This window comes from Thalia democratica, chromosome 8 (assembly GCF_965202585.1).
Source record: "Thalia democratica chromosome 8, ktThaDemo2.hap1.1, whole genome shotgun sequence".
NCBI lineage: Eukaryota > Metazoa > Chordata > Thaliacea > Salpida > Salpidae > Thalia > Thalia democratica.
The window spans coordinates 5,297,350-5,317,819 of record NC_139172.1 but is presented as its reverse complement, the minus strand read 5'-3'; the positions used below and the strand labels follow the sequence as shown (position 1 = coordinate 5,317,819).

The window sequence follows — 20,470 nt, the reverse complement described above, 5'->3', positions numbered from 1 at the left end:
CACAAGCATTCACTAAAATAGTTAAAAATAAGTTAATTAAAATCATAGAAAGCCAAAGATATCGGTTATAAACTAACTTGTATGAAACATTCAAATACAACATGAGTTTTTTAGAAAAAGTCTTCAACTCTTCAAAACTTTGCTTGTCTATTGCAGAAAATATCAAAAAAATGGCAGTAGCCCAGTTTACGTTCCCTTTAATACTTTTACTTTCCATTCCCTGTTTTTCATACACAATAAACTAAACAATATTTGAAATTAAATAATTTAAAGAAGCAACTACTGTATCCTTAAAACTATGTTAGGTTAAACGTTTTTAAATTGAACATGATAATCATACAATCAAATTAAAATACTACTATTTTGTAACTAGTACATAAAAAAATCATGTTTATCTAAGTTGTATATTGTTCTTATGTATTTAAATAAACTCAAAGTAATTTAATTATCTTTATACTTTTTTTTTTCAATAATAATTTCACCCTCTAGTTTAATAACAAAATTTTTGCTTCTCTTTGGATACATGTTAAGTGTATAAAAAAAAGCACAATATCGACAATCAAAGCTATATTTGTAAAAGATTCTAAAGAATGAATTTTCAAAAGTACAAACTGTACCTTTAAACATTTTTAACATTTTTTAGAAGCTAAACGAGATTCATAAATATTAATTTAGATACTATCGATCAAATAACTTTCTGTTTCAAACTTTTTCTGAAGTGTCTTTTATTGTTGTAGATACAGTTTCGTTGTTAATTTTCATTTTTCTTTTATAAGTTTTATCTTTAAAAAACATGTTTTACTTTACTACTTTTCCAAATACATTTTTATTTTTTATCTAAATTAATATTTTAGGTTACTTACACTTTCCAGTACATAAATTTTTTAGTGAAACATTTGTTGAAATAAAATTAAAATTATTGATTTGATAACAGCATACATTTTTCTTAACTAGATGTCATATTTTATACAAAATGTGAGTTGTAAAACGATTTAGTAAAAAAACGAAATTAATTTATCAGTTAAAAAAACTGCTATTGTTTTGATATACCATATGAAAAAGTATTTAAAACACTTTCCTAAAATTCTAACAATAAAAACTAAGTAGGTTTGTAGTTATAATAATTTTACATAAAAACAGTCATAAAATTATTAAACAAACTTTGTAAATAACTTAATAATTAAAGTTGATAAAAAACTGGTAAATTTAATTTTTTTTTCTTTTCTGAAAAGGATATTATTGCTTGATTTTTATAAAATATAATAAAACACTTAAAAGATAGTTTTATTTAAGTATTGTTTGTTAAAGTTTATAGGATAACCTTAATTGAATAATTTTTAAATGTTAAATACTTTATCTATAAATAACTGAACTTAACCTTTATTTTTTTCGTATTCTTGGATGAAACGGGTAGTTAGAAATCGAACAGCAAGTCCTAATAATTTAAAACATGATAATAAACAATTGAAACAATTAAATACAAACTGTTATGTTCGACTTTTTTAGTAAAAATAACAATTTTTACATTTTACAAAATTAAATTTTTACAAGCATCTAAATTTTGAAAAATAGTTAAACATTTGAAAGTTTCATCTGTAGCAAAACCTTTATATAAATAAAAAATCACTATTCAATGAAAAAATATTGCAAAAAAAAAAAAGTTAACAAAAAGCCTAAGTTTTGATAAAATAAATTTTTGTTATAAAACAGTTTTTATACGTTTAAGTTTGTCCCTTGTTCTTATATAGTATTTGAATGATAATTTAGGATTTTAATTAAGTTCGTACGCGAAAAGCATACAAAATGCGTTTTCTTTTGCTTGGTATTAAGTTTTATTTGAACAAAATGTATAAATAACTTTAAACTTTGTTTAACAACAGTTTGTAAGTTTAAAAGAACTCAAAATACGGTTAAACCTCTGTTAACAATATATATCCAGTTTGTAATTCATATGTCGATTAAATTTAATTAAACTAAAAAGTTATGAAGTCGGTGTATAAAAGTTTAAAAAATTGTAATTAATCAGTATTAAATTCTTTTTATGAAAAATATTTCATTTGATAGTAACTTTATAAAATAAGTGGTTTCCTAAAAACTACTATTAATTTTGACACTATATTTTGTCAATAAATGTATTTGTTTTTCTTATGTTATTTTTAATCAACAAATAGTCAAAAGTAAACAATTAATACCAAATTATTTACAAATATATTTTTACTACTTATAGCGTAATTAAACTTTGTTATTAGACTGTGTTGAATGTAACTAATAATTTTACTTATAAAATTGTAATTGAATTGTAATCTACAATTTTCAAATAGGTACAACTAAATTTTATAAATTTTGTGAAATTATTGTTTAATTACAACTGTTTTAGTTTATTCACATATATTTTTGATATATTTTTGCATAGACGATAATTTAAAATCGAATCTGTGAAAAAAAAGTTAATTTTTTTTACTACAAAATTGATTAATTTATCAAGAAAATGTTAATGTCATTTAAACCTTTGTTGATTAAAAAAAAAATACTGTTAATAGATTGCACAGAGAGTAGTCTCCAACTCACGTTTTTTTAAACGTTAAATTGTATAATATGTTTTGGTTTTAAGAAAACAAATAGAGAGATCTCAACTGCTGGAGGAGAAGTAATATATTTATTCTTTCAAAAATTTATTTTACAAACTAAGTTTCGGTCAAAGACCTCTTCAGTGCTTAAATAAATCTAAAAAAAGATATGTGACAGTCATGGAAAATAGCAATTGAACAATTAAATTAAGATAAAAACAAATTATTACTGAAAATTTTTACTTAAGAAACTAAACAAATCAAATTTTAATATTAAGACTGAGTTTTAGTTTTAGTTTTATACTAAAACTCAGTCTTAATATTAAAATTTGATTTGTTTAGTTTCTTAAGTAAAAATTTTCAGTAATATTTTGTTTTTATCTTAATTTAATTGTTCAATTGCTATTTTCCATGAATGTCACATATCTTTTTTTAGATTTATTTAAGCACTGAAGAGGTCTTTGACCGAAACTTAGTTTGTAAAATAAATTTTTGAAAGAATAAATATACGTTAAATTGTATTTTATAAACAATATTTTTTACTAAAAGCTTTTTACTCTCTTTTTCGAAGCTAATGTAAGTTGATATTTTATTCTTCTTCTACTAGTAGATTTTAAATAAAATGGTGAATGTTTATTTTTTCTGATAAAACAAAAGTTTAAAGAACAAGTTGTTTTTTTATCCTGCAAACTTGGATATTAGATTCTATAAATTTAACAAACAAAGCAATCTAACCAGTTTTTCCAACATTCCTAGAGCCGATTAACACTATTTTTAAACTTTCACTTTTACTCATGTGTATGGGACTTTGTTCAAAAAAAACTATCAGTACGAATTTTTATGACTTTGCCACAGCTGTAACTTTATGGAAAAAGTAGTTTTTGCGAGTTCTCTCAAATATACAATTTTTTTTCCCAGTGAAAAGAAAAGTAGTTAGTCTAACACCATATAAAAAATATTTCTGTATACTAACAACAATCCATAAGTTAGCATCTTCAAAGAAAATGATGTTACACTAAATAACTAAAAACTCTGAAAGATATATTCCGTGAAGTTTAATTGTTAATAAGAAATTACGCTAAATTTATATATGTTTTTGTTACAATTCCGTTTTTGATCAATTTCTTTTCAACATAGCAAAAACAAAACAGTATAAACCTAATAAGTTCAAATATTTAGTTCGAATGGCTGACTCTTTTAAAACCTTGTTATGTTTAGTCAACAGTTTTAACTTAAATATTTGGATCATTTTGTAAAAAATAAAATTGACACGTAGTTTTCTTTTAGTGTTTACACTAAAAAGACAGCCAGTTTAATAAATTTTTAAAGTTTAGTATTTAATCGATAATATACTAAGTAAATTAGCGTACTTTAAGATAACTTTTATTATACAAATAATACAGTTCATAAAAAACAAGCTAGAAAATGAATCTGATCTGTTAGTGGTATAAACTTTTTACATTCCTTAAATTCAGTAGATATATCTATGTAAGGTTTATTAAAAATATTTAAATAATAACAACAAAAGGTTTACTATAATATCCATGTATATAAACAAATTTTTTGTTTAACGTTTGTCCCAAATATAGAAAATATTAGAATTTTATTGAGTAAGATATAAGAATATTTTTGCTTTTTAAATAGACAAAAGTTTTTATTTAATATAAGTTTTCGAAAACTCATTTTTGAATAATAAAATTCCAATTTACACAAAAAAAGTGTTCAAAATTATTTTAACTCGAAATCGATAAATTTTGCGTAACATTTTTATTGTTTCGTCAGTATTTTTATACACAAAATATTACTTAAATTTATTTTTATACCATTACAAACTATTTTGTTTATTTTTGTTGTTGTTCCTTAATTTTCACCATGGGTTGTGCCGGAAGCAAAGATAGTCCTCAAAAACATAAAAAACCAACATCATCGAATATAAAGTATATTGAAACACCCGAGGTGAATTTACTATTTATTAAAGCTGCAATCAAATGATTTGGAATTATTTAGTTGTAAAACCTTGCTTATTTCAATTTAGTAGCTAGTATGGTTGCTTTATAAATAAAACTTTTAGGTTTAAGTGCAACATGGTTTTAAAAAGTTAAGATTAAAAGAAGATATTTTAAATTTACTTAAGTTAAAGAATAAACTATCTAAATGATTACTATGTATGAAAGCCTGATCTATGTAAGTGATCTAATCTTTTTTGATTAAATTAACTACTAGATCGTATTAAAATAAACAGTATTAAACAGTGCTTGAAACGACCAATTTATTTTGTTGAATACATATTACTTATAAAGCAGCAATAACAACCAGAAGAATTATCTAGATTAAGAGCTAGTCATTAAAAAAAAAACCTAAAACTATTTCATTGTGTGAACTTTTTTTTACAAGGAACTAAACAGCAAGGAAAAATATTTTATATTTAAAAACTCAGTTTCAATATATAATAATTAAACTTTGCTAGGAGTATAAAAAGTTTTTTTTGTATTCTTTTTCTAATGTATTCAATACAATTATTCATATTCAATATGCAGCGATACTTTGTCAGCTTAAAAACAAGATTTCAATCTTTTATATTTAATTTTTAATTTTCAGGAGTACCACGACGAGATCAACAACCTCAACCTCGGAAAGCTCGTCGTTGTGGACTTCTACGCCCCCTGGTGCCCGCCCTGCAAGTCCATTTCTCCCAAGGTGGACCAGATTGCGAGGGCAAACATCAACCGCATCGTGGTGCTGAAGGTGGACGTGGACGAGGTGCCGGACGTGGCGGGGGAGGAGCGGGTCAGCCAGATGCCCACCTTCAAGTTCTACAAGGACGGAAGGTTGCTGGACGAGTTCAGGGGCGCCCAACCCAATCACCTGCAGGAACTCGTTGACAAGTTGAAGTGAATTGGTAATAAAAAAATTTGTGTAAAAAATTGTTTTGTTTCAATAGTGGAAAGGTAAAATCTAATTTCAATTTTTGCTTGTTGGCAAATTGAATTGAATCTAATACTTGTATCAATCGATGTTCTTTTATTCTATTAAAGTTAAACGCCTGAAAAAATAATACTGTTCATTTAATGTTTATTTATATATAAAAAGGGAAACTCAAAACTAAATTTTTGGAAAAGTAAAACTGAAACTACAACTGCGGCCAATTTTTTAAAACAAAATTATCCCGCGGACACAAAAACGTCTGCCGACTCTTGAATAAGATAGAAATCCGGATCCGATGGATCACAAATGTAATCTTTAATTTTAAAAGTAAAGATAAAGTTGATGCTGATGATCATGAAATATGAAAATATTTCTTAGGAACGACATGAATTACTAAAAATTTAATGAAATTATCTTATCCTTTCAATTAGCTAAAATTTTCAAACTTTTACGGAATTTTATAAAATTATACAACATTTTTGAGTAAAAAACATTTGTTGTTCAAACTAACTAGCAATAACTTAAAATAAGTATCAAATTTTTAATTTTTTTTCTAGTTTGTTAGTTGTAAATTTTATTTATAAGGCAAAAAAGTTTGTTAATGTTGTATTTCATACTTTAAAAATAAAAAGGAGAATAAAAATTATGCAATTTACCTGAAAGACTGTTTGGTTTTTATAAGCTAAGAAACCCTACTAAAATGAAAAGCAAGTCAATTTAAAAAACGGTTTGAAAATATACGATTCTAATCTTTAGACCGCAATCATGAATTTATTGGGACGCGGTCACATACAGTGTAAAACCACAAAAGAAAAGTTGTAGAAAAATTCTAAAATTCGAATTTAAGATCAAAATATTATAGAAAAGTTTTCAGAGAAAATTTAGTGAATATTTTTTTTTCGAAATTTGGCCACCGGATGCCATAAAACGACCAGGTTTCAAGTGGTCTACATACTTTTTAAAATAAGTGATTTTGAAAATGTAAAGACTTTATAACTATAACTAATACATTCTAGTTTAATTGCAATCAAAAAACACTAATATTTGTAAAAATTAAATATGTTTTTACACAAAGTTTTCTGAAAAACTTCAAAACTTTTTTTTAAATTGATAAACTTGCTGAATCACTCTGATGTAATAAAAATCAGATGCTATACTTATACACTATTTTTAAAATAGTAAAAACAAGCCTGTAAGTATACGCTGTTATTTTTCATATTTACAAAAGACTTTTAAAATTAATTTTCTTATACTAAGAGCTAACCAAAGGCGGAAAGTTTTTTTTTAATTTTGAGTCAACGCTGTAAAATAAGCAAAAGTAAAATAATACAACATAAGCTAACTATGTAATATTAAAATATTTAAAACTGAATTAACTTAAAATCATTAAAAAAGCTAGTCTGAGATTAAAAAAAGACTAGTGTGCTTTTAAAAAATTAGGAAAAAACAACTTGAGTTAGCCGGAGATTAAAACTAGCATAAGTAAGTAGAAATTTGGTTTTATGTAATAATTCATAATTCATGGTTGTATGATATGTATAATTTCTTATTTATTTAATAAGTAGTAAGCATAAGTAGCAACCTTGTTTTTTGTCTTAAACCATCAAACTATAATGACTAGATTAAGTTGCTTCTTTTTTATCATAATTTTAAGTTAAACTTGTTTTAAAATTACTCAATAAAAATGTGAACGATTAATATAGTGAAAAATCATCATACGTTTATAATACTTTTGTTTATGTTGTTTTGTTTATTTAAATTAGATTTAAAAAAAATATTATATTTTGTCATGGTTATATGATAAGTATAATTTCTTAAAAAACAAAAAAAAAATAGAAAATCAGGGTCTTTAATCAGTACTTTTAAGATAAGTTTCCTGTAAGAAATTGAATATTGGTTTAACTTTTTTTTTATAATTAATCATATCTTATTTTTGAACCATATTCAAGTTTTTGAATTCTGACTAACAAAAGCTCAGTAGTTGTAAATTTTAAAATGATTAGAATTAAACTTTTAAAATCAAATCAAATTCCAATTTTTTGATACTAATGTTTTTTTTAATTTGAAAGGGACTGATAAAATATTACATGTGGACATGATTTTAAAAACGGTCAGTAGAAAAAATCTTATTTCCATAGAACAAAGATTATGTGCAGCAAGTTACCACAGGATGCAAAATATTTCAAGTTAAAAAGATTAAATGTAAATACTACAAACATCTGTAAAATTTAATAATCCTCATTAATAACAAAAATAATAATTTTAACTAATTATAATTTTTTTACCTCATCTAAATTAACTACTAATCATTTTTTTCAATATAAAATATCAACTATTTTTATCTCCTTACGCCTTCCCCCTTTAGACAATTTATTTACTTTTATTAATTTAGTTGTACCTTATTTACATAAACATGTATCTATTTAGAAACTTTTTTTTTACTTAGTTATCATTTTTTATTTTAAACACGTAAGTTTAAACTTTTAATTTAGGTGTATTTATGTTAGCTTTCTATTCTAAATTGTTGAATATGAGTTTACTTTTTTTTTCTTCTTGTGTGTCCTGTTTAAGTGGCATAGGTTTTGATGCCCGAGTCAAATATTGCACAATAAACAATAATAACATTTTGTACGAGTAAATATTTAACATTGTTTAGTAGTATGCTTGAAACATAAATATATCAATGTAAATAGAAAATTAACTCTCTATTTACAAAATACTAACACAGAAGACGTTTTTGACTTTCTCAAATAAAATTCCATGATTATTAAATCGTTTCAAAAACACATTTGATAAAACATGAAAAGTAAGTTTTACAAAGACTTATAACTGTTACATGGGATCATTATATTAAAAAATAAAGTATCATTACATATGTCACACTCTATTAAGTTATTTCTATACTTTCTATGCCACCAAAACTAATGTACATTAAAAAACCTCTAAAAAGTTAAGAATATAGATAAAATAAATAGTCTTAATTACTAGAATGGTTTATTGCAATAATATTTTTACAAAAATGATATCCATAAAACAAAAACTGTTTAATCTTAGTCAGCAGAACCATTAACAAATTATAGCAATCAGTAGTAAAATATTGTTGAATCAAGTGATAAATTTCTATAGATGAAACTTGCATGTAATTATTTTGACATGAAGGAAAAGAAATGTTAACTTATGTTCATGTTGTTATATGTACATCTTATTAAACTTGTTTTAATAAATTAATATAATGAAACTGTTTTAAATTGTTAAAAAATAACTTTAAAACTTTATTAATATAGAAATATAAATTATATTTGGTAATAAACATCACAGGTCGAAGAAAAACATGAATTATATATATCAAAAAACCTTATTTTTATATAAAACTAGTATAATTAATAGAACATTTAGAATTCCAAAAATATTAAAATATGTTTTAAATAAAAGGCAAGTAAAAATATTCATAGTACTGAAAACTATAAAAACAGATAAATTATAGAAGATTGTAATGACCTTTTTGTCACATCCGTATCACGCTGCTACTGTGAAATGTGTGTTAAATTATGAAATTTATATTAATTTTTTTTATATAATTTAACTTCTTAAAAATTAATTAAATACAAATCAAACTTTGAATTTTAATAATCAAAAATTAAACTAATATTAAGAAATTTTAACACTACAAAAATGTTGTTAGATTAATTTCAGGGTTGCCACTCTTTGAGCCAAAAAATCTTCCCTGAGTGACCAAAAATTTCCCTGAGTAACCTTAAATTTCCCTGAGTTTCCCTGAGTACTTTCAAATCTTAAAAAAATATTTTTCTCTTCTAACACAAATTATTAATACCTCATTCTCATTTTTCTTCTTTAATAATAAAAGGAAGGTTGTATGTGTATGCTTCTGCATTAAATTTATGAAAAAAACTGTTTTCAAAAACTCAATCTTAAAAGGTTTAAACCAATTAAAAATTAAAAACTAAATTTTTGCACAACTTTGTGTAAACTTGTTAGTTAACTTTCTACATAAAAGAATAAAGTTTAATTTGTTTGACATTTTAATTGACAAAATTTAAATATACTATAATAATAATTTCACATCACTCACTTCACACAAAGAACTCACTTAAATGCATACATAATAACTTCATTATGACTTGTATGTCTTTCCTAGCAACTGTTCTGAATGCAGTAAATAAAACTTAAAAGCTTAACATTATTGTAAAAAAACCTGCAAAAAGAAAGTTTAAAGAAATAGGTAAAGAAATATCTCATATCAAAGTACAACTTAATACTTAACAACTGATACAAAATAGTCTAAAATTTTTTTTTTGTCTTTTAGATGTTCATACACAATCTATTTTAAATAATTGAAAATATAATTTTGATTTTAAAACTATTTCACCTTAACTTATAAAAAAAATCTTAATACTGTTTTTTTAAGTATGCAATTTCTAAATCAATAGTTTATATTTTATTTTCAAGTTTATTTGCGTTGTCCTTAGCAGCTATTCCTCTTGCTAATAATTCTTTCATTGCTTCTAAATCAGACTGTTTGTTGGCATCTGCAGTATATTTGTCATAGTCTTCATTCAAACATTTGAGTTGCTTTGTAAGTTTACTTTTTTGTTCTCCTAACTTGCTCAAAGCTTCACCTTTATTTGGAACATTTTTGCTTTGACTCTAACCATCTTGTGGCGCAAAATGATAAAGGAAAGGTGGTTGACCCAGTTTCAGTTACATAGTCATCTCTTCTGGCCGATGTGTGATCAAATAAGCAATGGAGATGTTTTAAAACTTCTTTTATTTTCCAAGGTGTAGCTTCAACACCGGACTTGAATTCACCTTGAATAATGTGCAAGCTGCAGGACCCTGTGTTAATAAGTTAAGGTAGACCTAAAGCCTCTCTATCAAAGTCAACTTTTTTTGCAAAAGCAACGTTCACATTTGGTCCATCCATTGAAATTTGGATCAAATTTTTTAGGTTTAACTCTTGAATTTCGGTCAATATAAATTTAAAACTTAAAAAAACTACAATGTTAATACTAAGAATATTGAAGAACTAGCCGCAAGGCTAAAAAAATTCTAAATAACCACTTAAATAATAAAAATTACTACTTTTGAACAAATATTGAAACTGGATTAACTAAACCTCATTCTAGATCAAGAAAAAAAATTTCCCTGAGATTTTCAAAAACTTCCCTGAAATTTAGAGAAAAAATCAAAACTTCCCTGAGTTTCCCTGAGTTAAAAGAAAAATTCCAAAATTCCCTGAATTTCCCTGAGATTCCCTGAGTTTCCCTGAGATTTTCTACAGTTTGAAAATTCCCTGAGATTCCCTGAGTTCCCTGAGTTCCCTGAGTGTGTGGCAACCCTGTAATTTGTAAAATTGATCAATAAAACGACTGTATTTTTTATGACATCAGTTTTAATCAATTTTGAAAAAATATTGTACGCTTTAAAGTTACTTTTTATATTTAATAAAATTTACAAGTTTTTAAATAAGACTTTAAAACATATGAAGTCTTATAGAGAAAGATTAACACAACCATAAAATAAAACTTTATTTATTGTTTAAATTATGTTGAAAGTTTAACCTAATTTGAATGAGTATTCAACTTTAATTTTTTTTTTAATGTTTAGAGGTTTCAAAAATAATTACATCTTAATAGGAGTAAAAAGTTTAAAAATATTAAATCAACAACTTCAAGTCATGATAGTTAAAAATACTCAATTTTTTTACTGGTAGATATCATAAAACAATTCAAGTAAGTGAAATAAATCAACTCAAATTAAGAAAAAATTTTAATGTTGGAAACAAAAAAAATATTCAGAATGAAAGTTTTCCACAATAATTACTGTGCTAAAACTGCAACATAGATTATCTTAACAGATACAACTAAACTTACAGCACAAAAATATGTTTAAAGTGCTATAAAATCAGCAAAAGTATCAGCTTGTAAGTAAAACAAATATAAATAAAAGAATTTATGATATTTTTAAAACAAACTTTTAGTTAGATTTAGAAGATGAATGTTGAGTGAGCCATTGAAGTGTAATGTCTGAAAAAATAATTAAAAATAAATAATAAACATTATAAATTATCATATAAGAAAAATAAATTAATATTACAAATGAAATACATTTGACTATTTAATAGAAAAATTTTTGTAAAAATTCTTCTGAAAAAAAGCAATTAAAATGTTATTTTCTACTATAAATTGTAAACACTATTAGTTATCGAAATACATATGAACGTTTGGTTGAACAATTTAAATAAAAAAATCATTTTAAAAATAAATTTTGTTTTATGTGCGAAAAATATCAACAAACCAATGTTGTCTTTGTTCTTGCAAGATATTGAATAGCAGCAGATTTCCCGGTCTTGGATAGCTGATAAGTTCCTGGAAAGTTTTTGTTAAAAATTTAACATCAGAAATTAAAACAGATTATTAAAACGTTTACAAATATTTCTTAAAGCTGTTTATTTTTCTACTGAATTTAAAACACTTTCATCATTACTCAACTTCATTATGGAGTACATTTGTTTCTAGTTATCAAAAAAGCAACTGGACTAAAATCAGATTTTAAAACAAACTGCTAATTTTTCTTATGTAATTTTGTCTATTGTTTAATAATGCACGTATTCACCTTTAAAATATAAACGTTTAAAGTTTATACAGCCAGAAAAAACATTTTGAAACTTTGAAAATTGTACATTAAACGAATACTGTATAAAAACAAACATTTTCTCGATGAGTTCTTTTTCATCCAAGGAGGGAGCCAGGTCTCGCTTGTTTCCCAAAACTAGTACCTGGTAATTTTAAACATATATGTATTACGAGCTGCTAATAAAACATACGTAAAATTTATTTTGTATTAGTATTACTTGTTAGCTGACTTGCGTTCTTGTTATAAAAGGAAATAATTTTCACAATTTTTTATATCGAGATAACAAACATATCTACTATTTTTAACTTTCTACTTATATCTATAAACCTAGTAAAGTAAAGTTTTTAAAGCTGGTTCATTTATAAACTATATAATTTTAGTACCTCAATTACCGATAAAATATTTTTATATAATTAAACACAAAACAATTACAAGTTGTTGTTTAACTTGAAAGCAAGAAACTTAAAACTTCTTACAGTAACGACTTTTCAAAACTTAGTTTGCGTGACTACAGATAAATTCTGACATGTTCCTATCATCAATGCGAAATGACTAGTGCAGTGGTAAGTTATTTTAAAAAAATTATAACAAGCAGTATAAACTTAGATAATCAATTATAAACTTGACAGCTAAGTATATAAGAAAGAAATTAAAATTGAAAAAATATAAATATTGAGACTGGCTTATACCTACTTAGATGGACTTATAATAAAGAATCATAACAGTCGGATAAAAAATATATATATAAGAAAAATATCCTTCAAGAGAACCTAGATAAATGACACTTTTGAAAACTAAATACATATATAAATATATACATATATATATTAGAATCTATTTATCTATTTGTTAAACTAATTTTAAACTTTTTCTGTTCATAATCAGCAGCAATGATATAAATTAGTTTAGAAAAATAGTTTGCTATTATCGTATATGAAAAAAAATAATGTATAAAGCTATCTGAAGGTACAAAAAAGATTTTTTTTATTAAATTTTGAAAGACTTTCTAAATGATTAAATAAAATATAATAGCAACTAAACTTAAATTTAAATACAGACAAAACACGTTTATGTTAAGTCACGTGACTTTCTTTTTTTTGATAACTCGCCTTGAGCTAATTTGATAAGTCGCTCACAATATAATAAAAATAGATAATTTTTAGATGTTTAATATAAATAAAGAATCAAAAATATATAAACATATAAAATTTATACTTTATAATGGTTAAAAAAACATTTTAAGATATTAAAATAATTTACGTTTACACTAATTTATTCAATTAGAAAAATGTATGCATTTTTTTTTTAGTTGCATATACAATACATATACTAACAAAACCTTTGATCAATTAGCAAAAGTTCTCTCAGAAAAAAATTAATAAGTAAGAATGTCTAGAAGCGTAGTTTATAATTTTATTGAACAGATACCACATCATATAGACAAAAGTTTATAGAGTCTACACACATATCAATCTGTTTGTTTTAAACTTCTTAGTCTACCTAAATTTATTTCAGTATCAACATATATTAACATGAGTTGACTTATTTTTACAAAAGTAAAGCTAAACTGTACATAATTTAAAACTAACAGGAATGCCTTGGAGTTGAGGTTTTTCAAGCAAGCTGTGAAGTTCATTTCTCGAAGCTTCAACTTTTGTCAAATCAGCAGAGTCTACCATGTATCTGCGAACATTTTGTAAAAAAAATTAATTCAATATAAACTAAAACTATTTCAAACTTTATTTATTAGTTAGCGTAACAAAAATGCTTTACTAGGATTTATTATGATAACCTATGTTTTTTTTTGCTTAAATTACTACTAGTTCAACTTTTTTCAAGATTTATTAAACACTTAATTTGCATTTAATGAATTTTTGTTACAAAATCTATATATTTAAACAATAAAAAGCTTCAAACTTCATATTAAAAAGAACGAAAAAATTACAACTCAGGTTTAATTCTAACTTTTTATATTAGACATAAAGAACAACTTTAGCTAGTAATAAAAGTTATATCAAATCAGGTTGAAAATTAAAATATCAAAATTTCTCACATAAATACAATTAAAACAAACAAAAACAACAACTATAATACTGTGAATTATGTAAACCACAAATTATAACAAAACCAACGTCTTATGAAAATAATGCCTACTCAGTAATAATTAGCTGTATTTGACAATACGATAGTGCTCAATAGTAATCAATATAACTTATAAGTTTCTCATGTATTACAGATAAGCTTTGTAAAAAGTAATCATAATTCTATTCAAAACTAAATAGTTTTAGACTTATATATATGCACCATGAAGTATTAACAAAATCAACAATACATATTTTAAAAAGTACAAATATATTAATTCGATCGTTTTTTATTTGAAAATATACATGTATTACCATCAAATACTACAAAAATCAGATGAAATAATGTAGTTTTTAAAAACAATGACTTTATATTTAAGACTATCATTTTGTTTCAACTAACAAATATATAACAGAATGTAAAAACAAAAACCCACTTATATATTTTAAGCATTTAACTATCTTAAAACATAGTTAAATATAATTTTACTTTTAAGTATAAATAACTACACTTTCATGTTATAAGTTTGTTAACATTAAGAACTGCAAACTTGAAGTAAAGAGATATTTATACTTTTTGTTTCTTCAAAGGGTAGAACTTTAAAAAAAGCTTGTTTTATTCAGCTGACCTTTATCTATACTTAATTTTTTCTTATAGAATTACTTTGTAAAAACGTTACAACTTTAAGGCCATAGGGGGTAAATCACTTTTTTACAACTTGATCTTATTTTATTTTAAACTTATCTCTTGTAATACTTTATTTTTATTTTTAAGACTTTTATTTTTTAAAACCAAACTTTTTTTTTAGTAAATAAATTTTATAAAATTCTCTAAAATTAATTCTTTTATCTAATATAGAGATTTTTGTAAACACTGCAAGATATATTTTTTTAAATTTTAGGTATTTATTTTATAAAACGCAGGAGAAAGGTTTTCTAGTTATTTATACTTATTTATTCACCTTTTTAGTTTTCTCTTCTCATAAGAAACCTATTGTACACTGCAACTTTAACCGTTTATATCTCAAAAGCATGTAAAAATCAACCTGTATATTAGTTGAAATTCTACAAAATAAAATGAAGTTGTGAAAAATTATTTTATCCCCCTTTGGCATTAAAAAAATTTGACATTTAAAACACTTACTTTTATTAAGTAAATATAATCAGAAGCGTTCAGTCCTTGTTTTTTAATAGACTTTTTTTTTAATTTTATATAGCCTACTATCATTAAAGGTTATTTTAGTTTTATATGAATGTACTAAACAACAAAATGATGTTACTAACATGATAGCGTTGACGCCCCTACAATACCTTTCCCACATGCTTCTGAATCTCGGTTGACCGCCAATGTCCCATAACTGTGTATTTCATATTAGAAATAACTTTATATATAAAAATACATGTCGTTTTATTTATCATTAGTATCATTAGTAGTTGTTTTTTGAATTTTTACCTACATTCTAGTGATTAACTAATGTAAGCTGAACAATAATTTTATTATAATTTTTATTTCTACTTAAGTTTGTTTTCACTAAACAAACTAGTTGAAGCATTTGTGACAATGTGTTTAAAAACTTACAAACAAAATATCAAATTCAGATTTTTAACAACTTTATGCTTAGCACAAATAACAACAAATAATTTATCAAATAATACCTTTATAGTGACGCTGCCCTTAGTAACTTTTCTCATGTTGAAGCCAACAGTAGGGATCATGTTTTCATCAAATTGTCCAGACTGATTAAAATTATTTATATTATAATTTAGCTTTTCAATAATGTCACATCTCTAGGTATCACATAAAATAAAAATTAAAAAATTATGTTAAATTATTTAAAAATTAACTTTACCTCTTGTTAAAACATTACTTAAAGTCATTACTATCTTCTCATTGTTTTTAGTTCATCATACTGAATCATAATTTCTTAAACTTTAAAACATACATTAAATACTCAAAACGTAGTATTTATAAAGTTCCAAAAGTTTAAATCTAAAGTGAGATTAAGCATTATCAGGAAAAATCTTAATTTAAAAAGAATAAAATATTTTATTAATTAAGATTACAACATTTTCAGTGTACACTTTGAAACTTTGATTAATTTACAGCATTCACACATAGTATTATTTTAAAGTAAAAGTTGTTTTTATTAGAACTAAATTAATAAAACGAGCTTTCAAAAATTACTTAATGCATTTGTTATCAAATTCATTACTAAAATTAAGAATATATTGTTTATATGTGTTTTAAAAATGTTTTCGTGTAATCATATAGTAAATAATAATTAAAGCAACAAATCTGAAACAATACATTTTAAATACGTTTTCAACAACTATACTAAAATATTTAAATATTTTTTTATTAGAGCATATATTTGTTCACAATTAATATAATCATTATTAACAATTACCAATTTAAGCAAAAATAATACTTAAAGCTTTAGCAACTCACTTAGTATAAATAACTTATTAGCTTCTATTTGAAAACTTTACTCAGCATTATATATTTATTTCTAATTTTAATAACTCAAATATTTTTTGAAGTTAAGAAGTTATGACGAGTAATTAAAACTTTTTTTAACAAAAAACTACTAGAAAAATATCTATAACAGTAGACTATATCAATAAAATATTTAAGTTGCTTTTTTATATACATTAAATAAACAATACATAGAATAAAATTAGAAGCTATGTTTAAATTTACATATTGCATTTTTAAGAATGTTGTTTTATTTAAAAAATAAAAATTATAAAATTATTACACATGTTTAATACAACTATTATTTTACATATACTGTATTTTACATTATTTAAAACTTTGTGATTTTTTATAACATAATCCAATTTTTATAAACAATTTTTAGTATTATAACACATAATAATATACTAAAAAATTATATTAAATACATAAAAATAATGTTACTTAAAAGATGAAAAATTTTTTGCTGCAAGCAATAAATTTAATTCACCTGCTTTACTTTTTATATAGCAAAATTTAACTTTTATTTGACCGTTGTTTTTGGTGATCAAAAAATTTTAGGAAATAATACTGTTTTAGTTTTTTATATAAGTTAAGATACAAAACAATTAAAAAAAAAATATTATAAAACTAACAGCAATGACGTTGACAAATGTAGTTTTACCACTGTTTTGCAGTCCAATCAATGTCAGCTCCATCTCTTCTTTCCAAAACAAAGACTTCAGCCAATCCAAAAACTTACCAATAAATTCAAACATTTTGTTTATTATAACTTCTTTAAAATATTTGTTTAAAGAAAGGCAAAATAACACTATAAACTACTATACTGTAAGAAGAAAGAGCATACAAATTGAATTCTAGTAAACTTTTTTTTCAATATTACCATATTTTTATATAAAAATAAGAGCTTAACTATTTTTTTAAATTATAACTATAATGATCCTTTTGAAGTACAAGGTACTGTTCATTATATAACTAACAAAAATCTATTTTATATTTGAAAATTAAGATAGGTGTCAACTTTGCACAAAATACATTTACATTGGTTAATTTTTTGTAATTTTTTTTGCATAACTGACATGCTTTCACTTTTGTTTAGATCACTTAGTTTTCAGATACCTATTTTTTAAATCATATCTAAGATTTACCACCATACAATTTATTTATATCCTTAACTGTCATTTAATAAAACGCATCCTCAAATTTAACTACCCCAGTCTTAAACATTAAAACATACTCATATCAAAGATTGAACTCCTGTTTTTAAACTCTCACGTAAACTCATAAATCTTAACACAAACTAATTAAATTTAAAACCTAAAAATCTTACACTTCGTTTCTGAACTCTCACTCTATTTGTACAGCAATAGTCTTAAACTTTGACACTTGTAACCTCAAAATAAATATAATATGACACTCTATCCAAAAATAAAAGGTTTAATTGGGCATAACTGACACAAGTCAGGCTCTCACTTGTTCTTAATAATAAAGTATCCTATGTAAAGTAAAAATTATACAATTGAATTAATTATAATAACAGTTAAAGTAACAAATATAACACTATTTAAAACTAGTTAAAGAAATAAACTTGATTGTAGAACACACACATATACATAATTTAAATGGTTGCTTTTAGATACTAACTTTAAATTTTAGCTAAAATTGTGAGGAAAATAATTAGATTAACAACACTTAAATATAACGAAATAAAAGAACTATCAATAAAAAGAAAATTACTTTAACATAATCTGTGCAAAAAAATAGTTTAAAATAAGGTCAAAGAACTTTGCAGATACTAAAAATAAGCAACTTCTTTTAATATTTACTAATGTTATTCATACCTTCAAAATAAAATCATATTTTACTTGAAATAAAAACCTATCTAGTTTTTAAATTTCTATGTATTCATCTAAATCACTTCTGTCACCAAACTTATTTTGGTACTTCATTTTTTTAGATCTTAAATTTTTACAATAAGAATGTCCTTTTCTTTTGTTACTAACTTTTTTTCTCAAACTATTATCCCTTTCAGAATCACTTATTACAATAACCTCATTTTTATTGTTATCATCCGTACAATCATCACTTACTACAATAATCTCATCGTTGTTTAATTTATATCTACGTTTAACACTTATAAAATTTTCATCAATATTATACACTTCTTTAAGAAACCTTGCTCTTTTGGCTATTCCTTTTTCCAAGAAATTATGTCTTTTTCTTGGATAATTTTTATAATCACTTCCTTCTGAATTATAGTTTATGTCTATGTCTGTATTGTTTAAATAGTCATAACTATCATTACTTGAATACTCATAACTATCACAACTCCTCCATCGACGCTTACCAAGCACACAACCACCATTAGGTCCAGTAACATTTGCAGCTTCACGCTTGCCTTTCCGCCCGTACACAACATCAAAACGGACTTGTTCACCATTGCACAATGATGCCATGTACAAGTGAGGGTTTGTTTTGATGATTGCTGATCTGTGAACAAATATGTTAGTTTTGTTGTCATCTCTGGTGATGAAACCGTAACAGTATCTACTGTTGTACCAACACACTTTGCCAGTGACTCCGAGTTCTCTGATTTCTCTGTGAACGTAGGTGACTGTTTGATGGATGGGTTCATTTTTAATTACTGTATCTTCTTCAAGAGTAAGATCAATAAATGCATCTGGTAATTTACGGAGTCTTCTAGATAAGTCAGGCATTTTTTTATTCAAGTAATAATTTAATTATTTTTTTCAATTAGCTGTTTTGTTTATATACTTCTTACACAAAAACAATAATAAACTATATTGGGAAAAATCTGTAAGTAATATAAAATTTAAATTTATATTAAAAATGTGTTTCTTTTAAATTTTATAACAAGGCCATAGGAGTAAATCACTTTTTAAGTAAGTCAAATTTTTTACTTATAACAGTAAGCCAACATTTGTGTTTTAAAGTTGATTTTAAAAAAATATAAGTAGCTTTTGAAATATAAGCAATCAAAGTTAAAGAGTTCAATAGGATCTTTTTTAAGCACAAATTAAAAAAGCAAATACTAACTGTTTTACTAAAACCTATCTCCTTTAGATTTATAAAATTTAATTTTTCAGTCTAATCGTTATTAAGCTTGAAAAAATGTAAGAAAAAGATTTTTTTTTTTTGGAAAAATTTATATATTTTTCTTATAACATTTTTCTTTTTTTTTACAATGTCTGCTTACTACAATTTTTTTGTTTTCTAAAATAACATTTCCTGAATATTTAAAGTAAATTGCTTCAAAAATGATAGATAAATCTTGAGTAAACTTTTTTTTAATTCTGAGAAAATTTGCCATGATTTTTTTTTCACAAAATTTTTCAAGTTTTTTTCCAAACTAGTTATATGTTAAAAGTTGATTGATATTTTGTTGTATAAAAAGTATCCCCTTGAGTGGTAGCTGTCAAATTTGCACAAGTGTACAAAATTGCACAAGATGACAAATTGCACAATGACACAAAATTGAACAAAGATATTCTTGCACAAAGACATTTTTGCAAAGTGACAAAATTAAACTAAGATACTTTTGCACAAAGACATTTTTACAAAGGCTATTTTTTATATTTACTTATTTGTTTTTTAATAACACTGTTACATCTAACCCTTATCCTTGGTCAATAACTTTTTTTTACTATCACTGTTAATGTAGCTTTTTTTATACATATTTTTATTTTGTTTTACGACCACTGTTACCCCTAACCCTTACCCTTGATCAGTTACTTTTTTTTTGTGCA

General features: G+C 23.9%; 2 protein-coding genes across 3 annotated transcripts; one reads left to right on the top strand and one right to left on the bottom strand.

The window, feature by feature from the left end:
• The first annotated feature begins 4,439 nt into the window (after nucleotides 1-4,439).
• On the top strand, nucleotides 4,440-5,462 carry LOC145842827 (thioredoxin-2-like). The gene is made up of 2 exons (XM_082950308.1): nucleotides 4,440-4,523; nucleotides 5,166-5,462. Exons 1-2 carry the CDS (start codon nucleotides 4,440-4,442, stop codon nucleotides 5,460-5,462), a joined length of 381 nt encoding a protein of 126 aa, XP_082806434.1.
• A 3,073-nt stretch (nucleotides 5,463-8,535) lies between these two features.
• LOC145842774 (ADP-ribosylation factor-like protein 8A) lies at nucleotides 8,536-17,475 on the bottom strand. Of its 2 annotated transcripts, none has more exons than XM_082950257.1 (8): nucleotides 17,339-17,475; nucleotides 15,884-15,964; nucleotides 15,512-15,585; nucleotides 13,736-13,829; nucleotides 12,221-12,288; nucleotides 11,808-11,878; nucleotides 11,485-11,536; nucleotides 8,536-9,016 (listed from the first exon to the last, which is right to left on the bottom strand). In XM_082950257.1, exons 1-7 carry the CDS (start codon nucleotides 17,459-17,461, stop codon nucleotides 11,487-11,489), a joined length of 561 nt encoding a protein of 186 aa, XP_082806383.1. In that variant the 5' UTR covers nucleotides 17,462-17,475; the 3' UTR covers nucleotides 8,536-9,016; nucleotides 11,485-11,486. The 2 variants fall into 2 exon arrangements, with proteins under 2 accessions (XP_082806383.1, XP_082806382.1); XM_082950256.1 differs by having other exon boundaries at nucleotides 8,539-9,019.
• Nucleotides 17,476-20,470: the final 2,995 nt, after the last annotated feature.

Coding starts and splice junctions, on each gene's coding strand:
- LOC145842827 (XM_082950308.1), top strand. CDS start 4,440: ATGGGTTGTGCCGGAAGCAAAGATAGTCCTCAAAAACATAAAAAACCA. Junction 4,524..5,165: donor AGTATATTGAAACACCCGAG/GTGAATTTACTA, acceptor TTTAATTTTCAG/GAGTACCACGACGAGATCAA.
- LOC145842774 (XM_082950257.1), bottom strand. CDS start 17,461: ATGTTTGAATTTATTGGTAAGTTTTTGGATTGGCTGAAGTCTTTGTTT. Junction 13,830..15,511: donor AGGGGCGTCAACGCTATCAT/GTTAGTAACATC, acceptor AAATGTTCGCAG/ATACATGGTAGACTCTGCTG. Junction 11,879..12,220: donor AAAGAACTCATCGAGAAAAT/GTTTGTTTTTAT, acceptor AAAACTTTCCAG/GAACTTATCAGCTATCCAAG.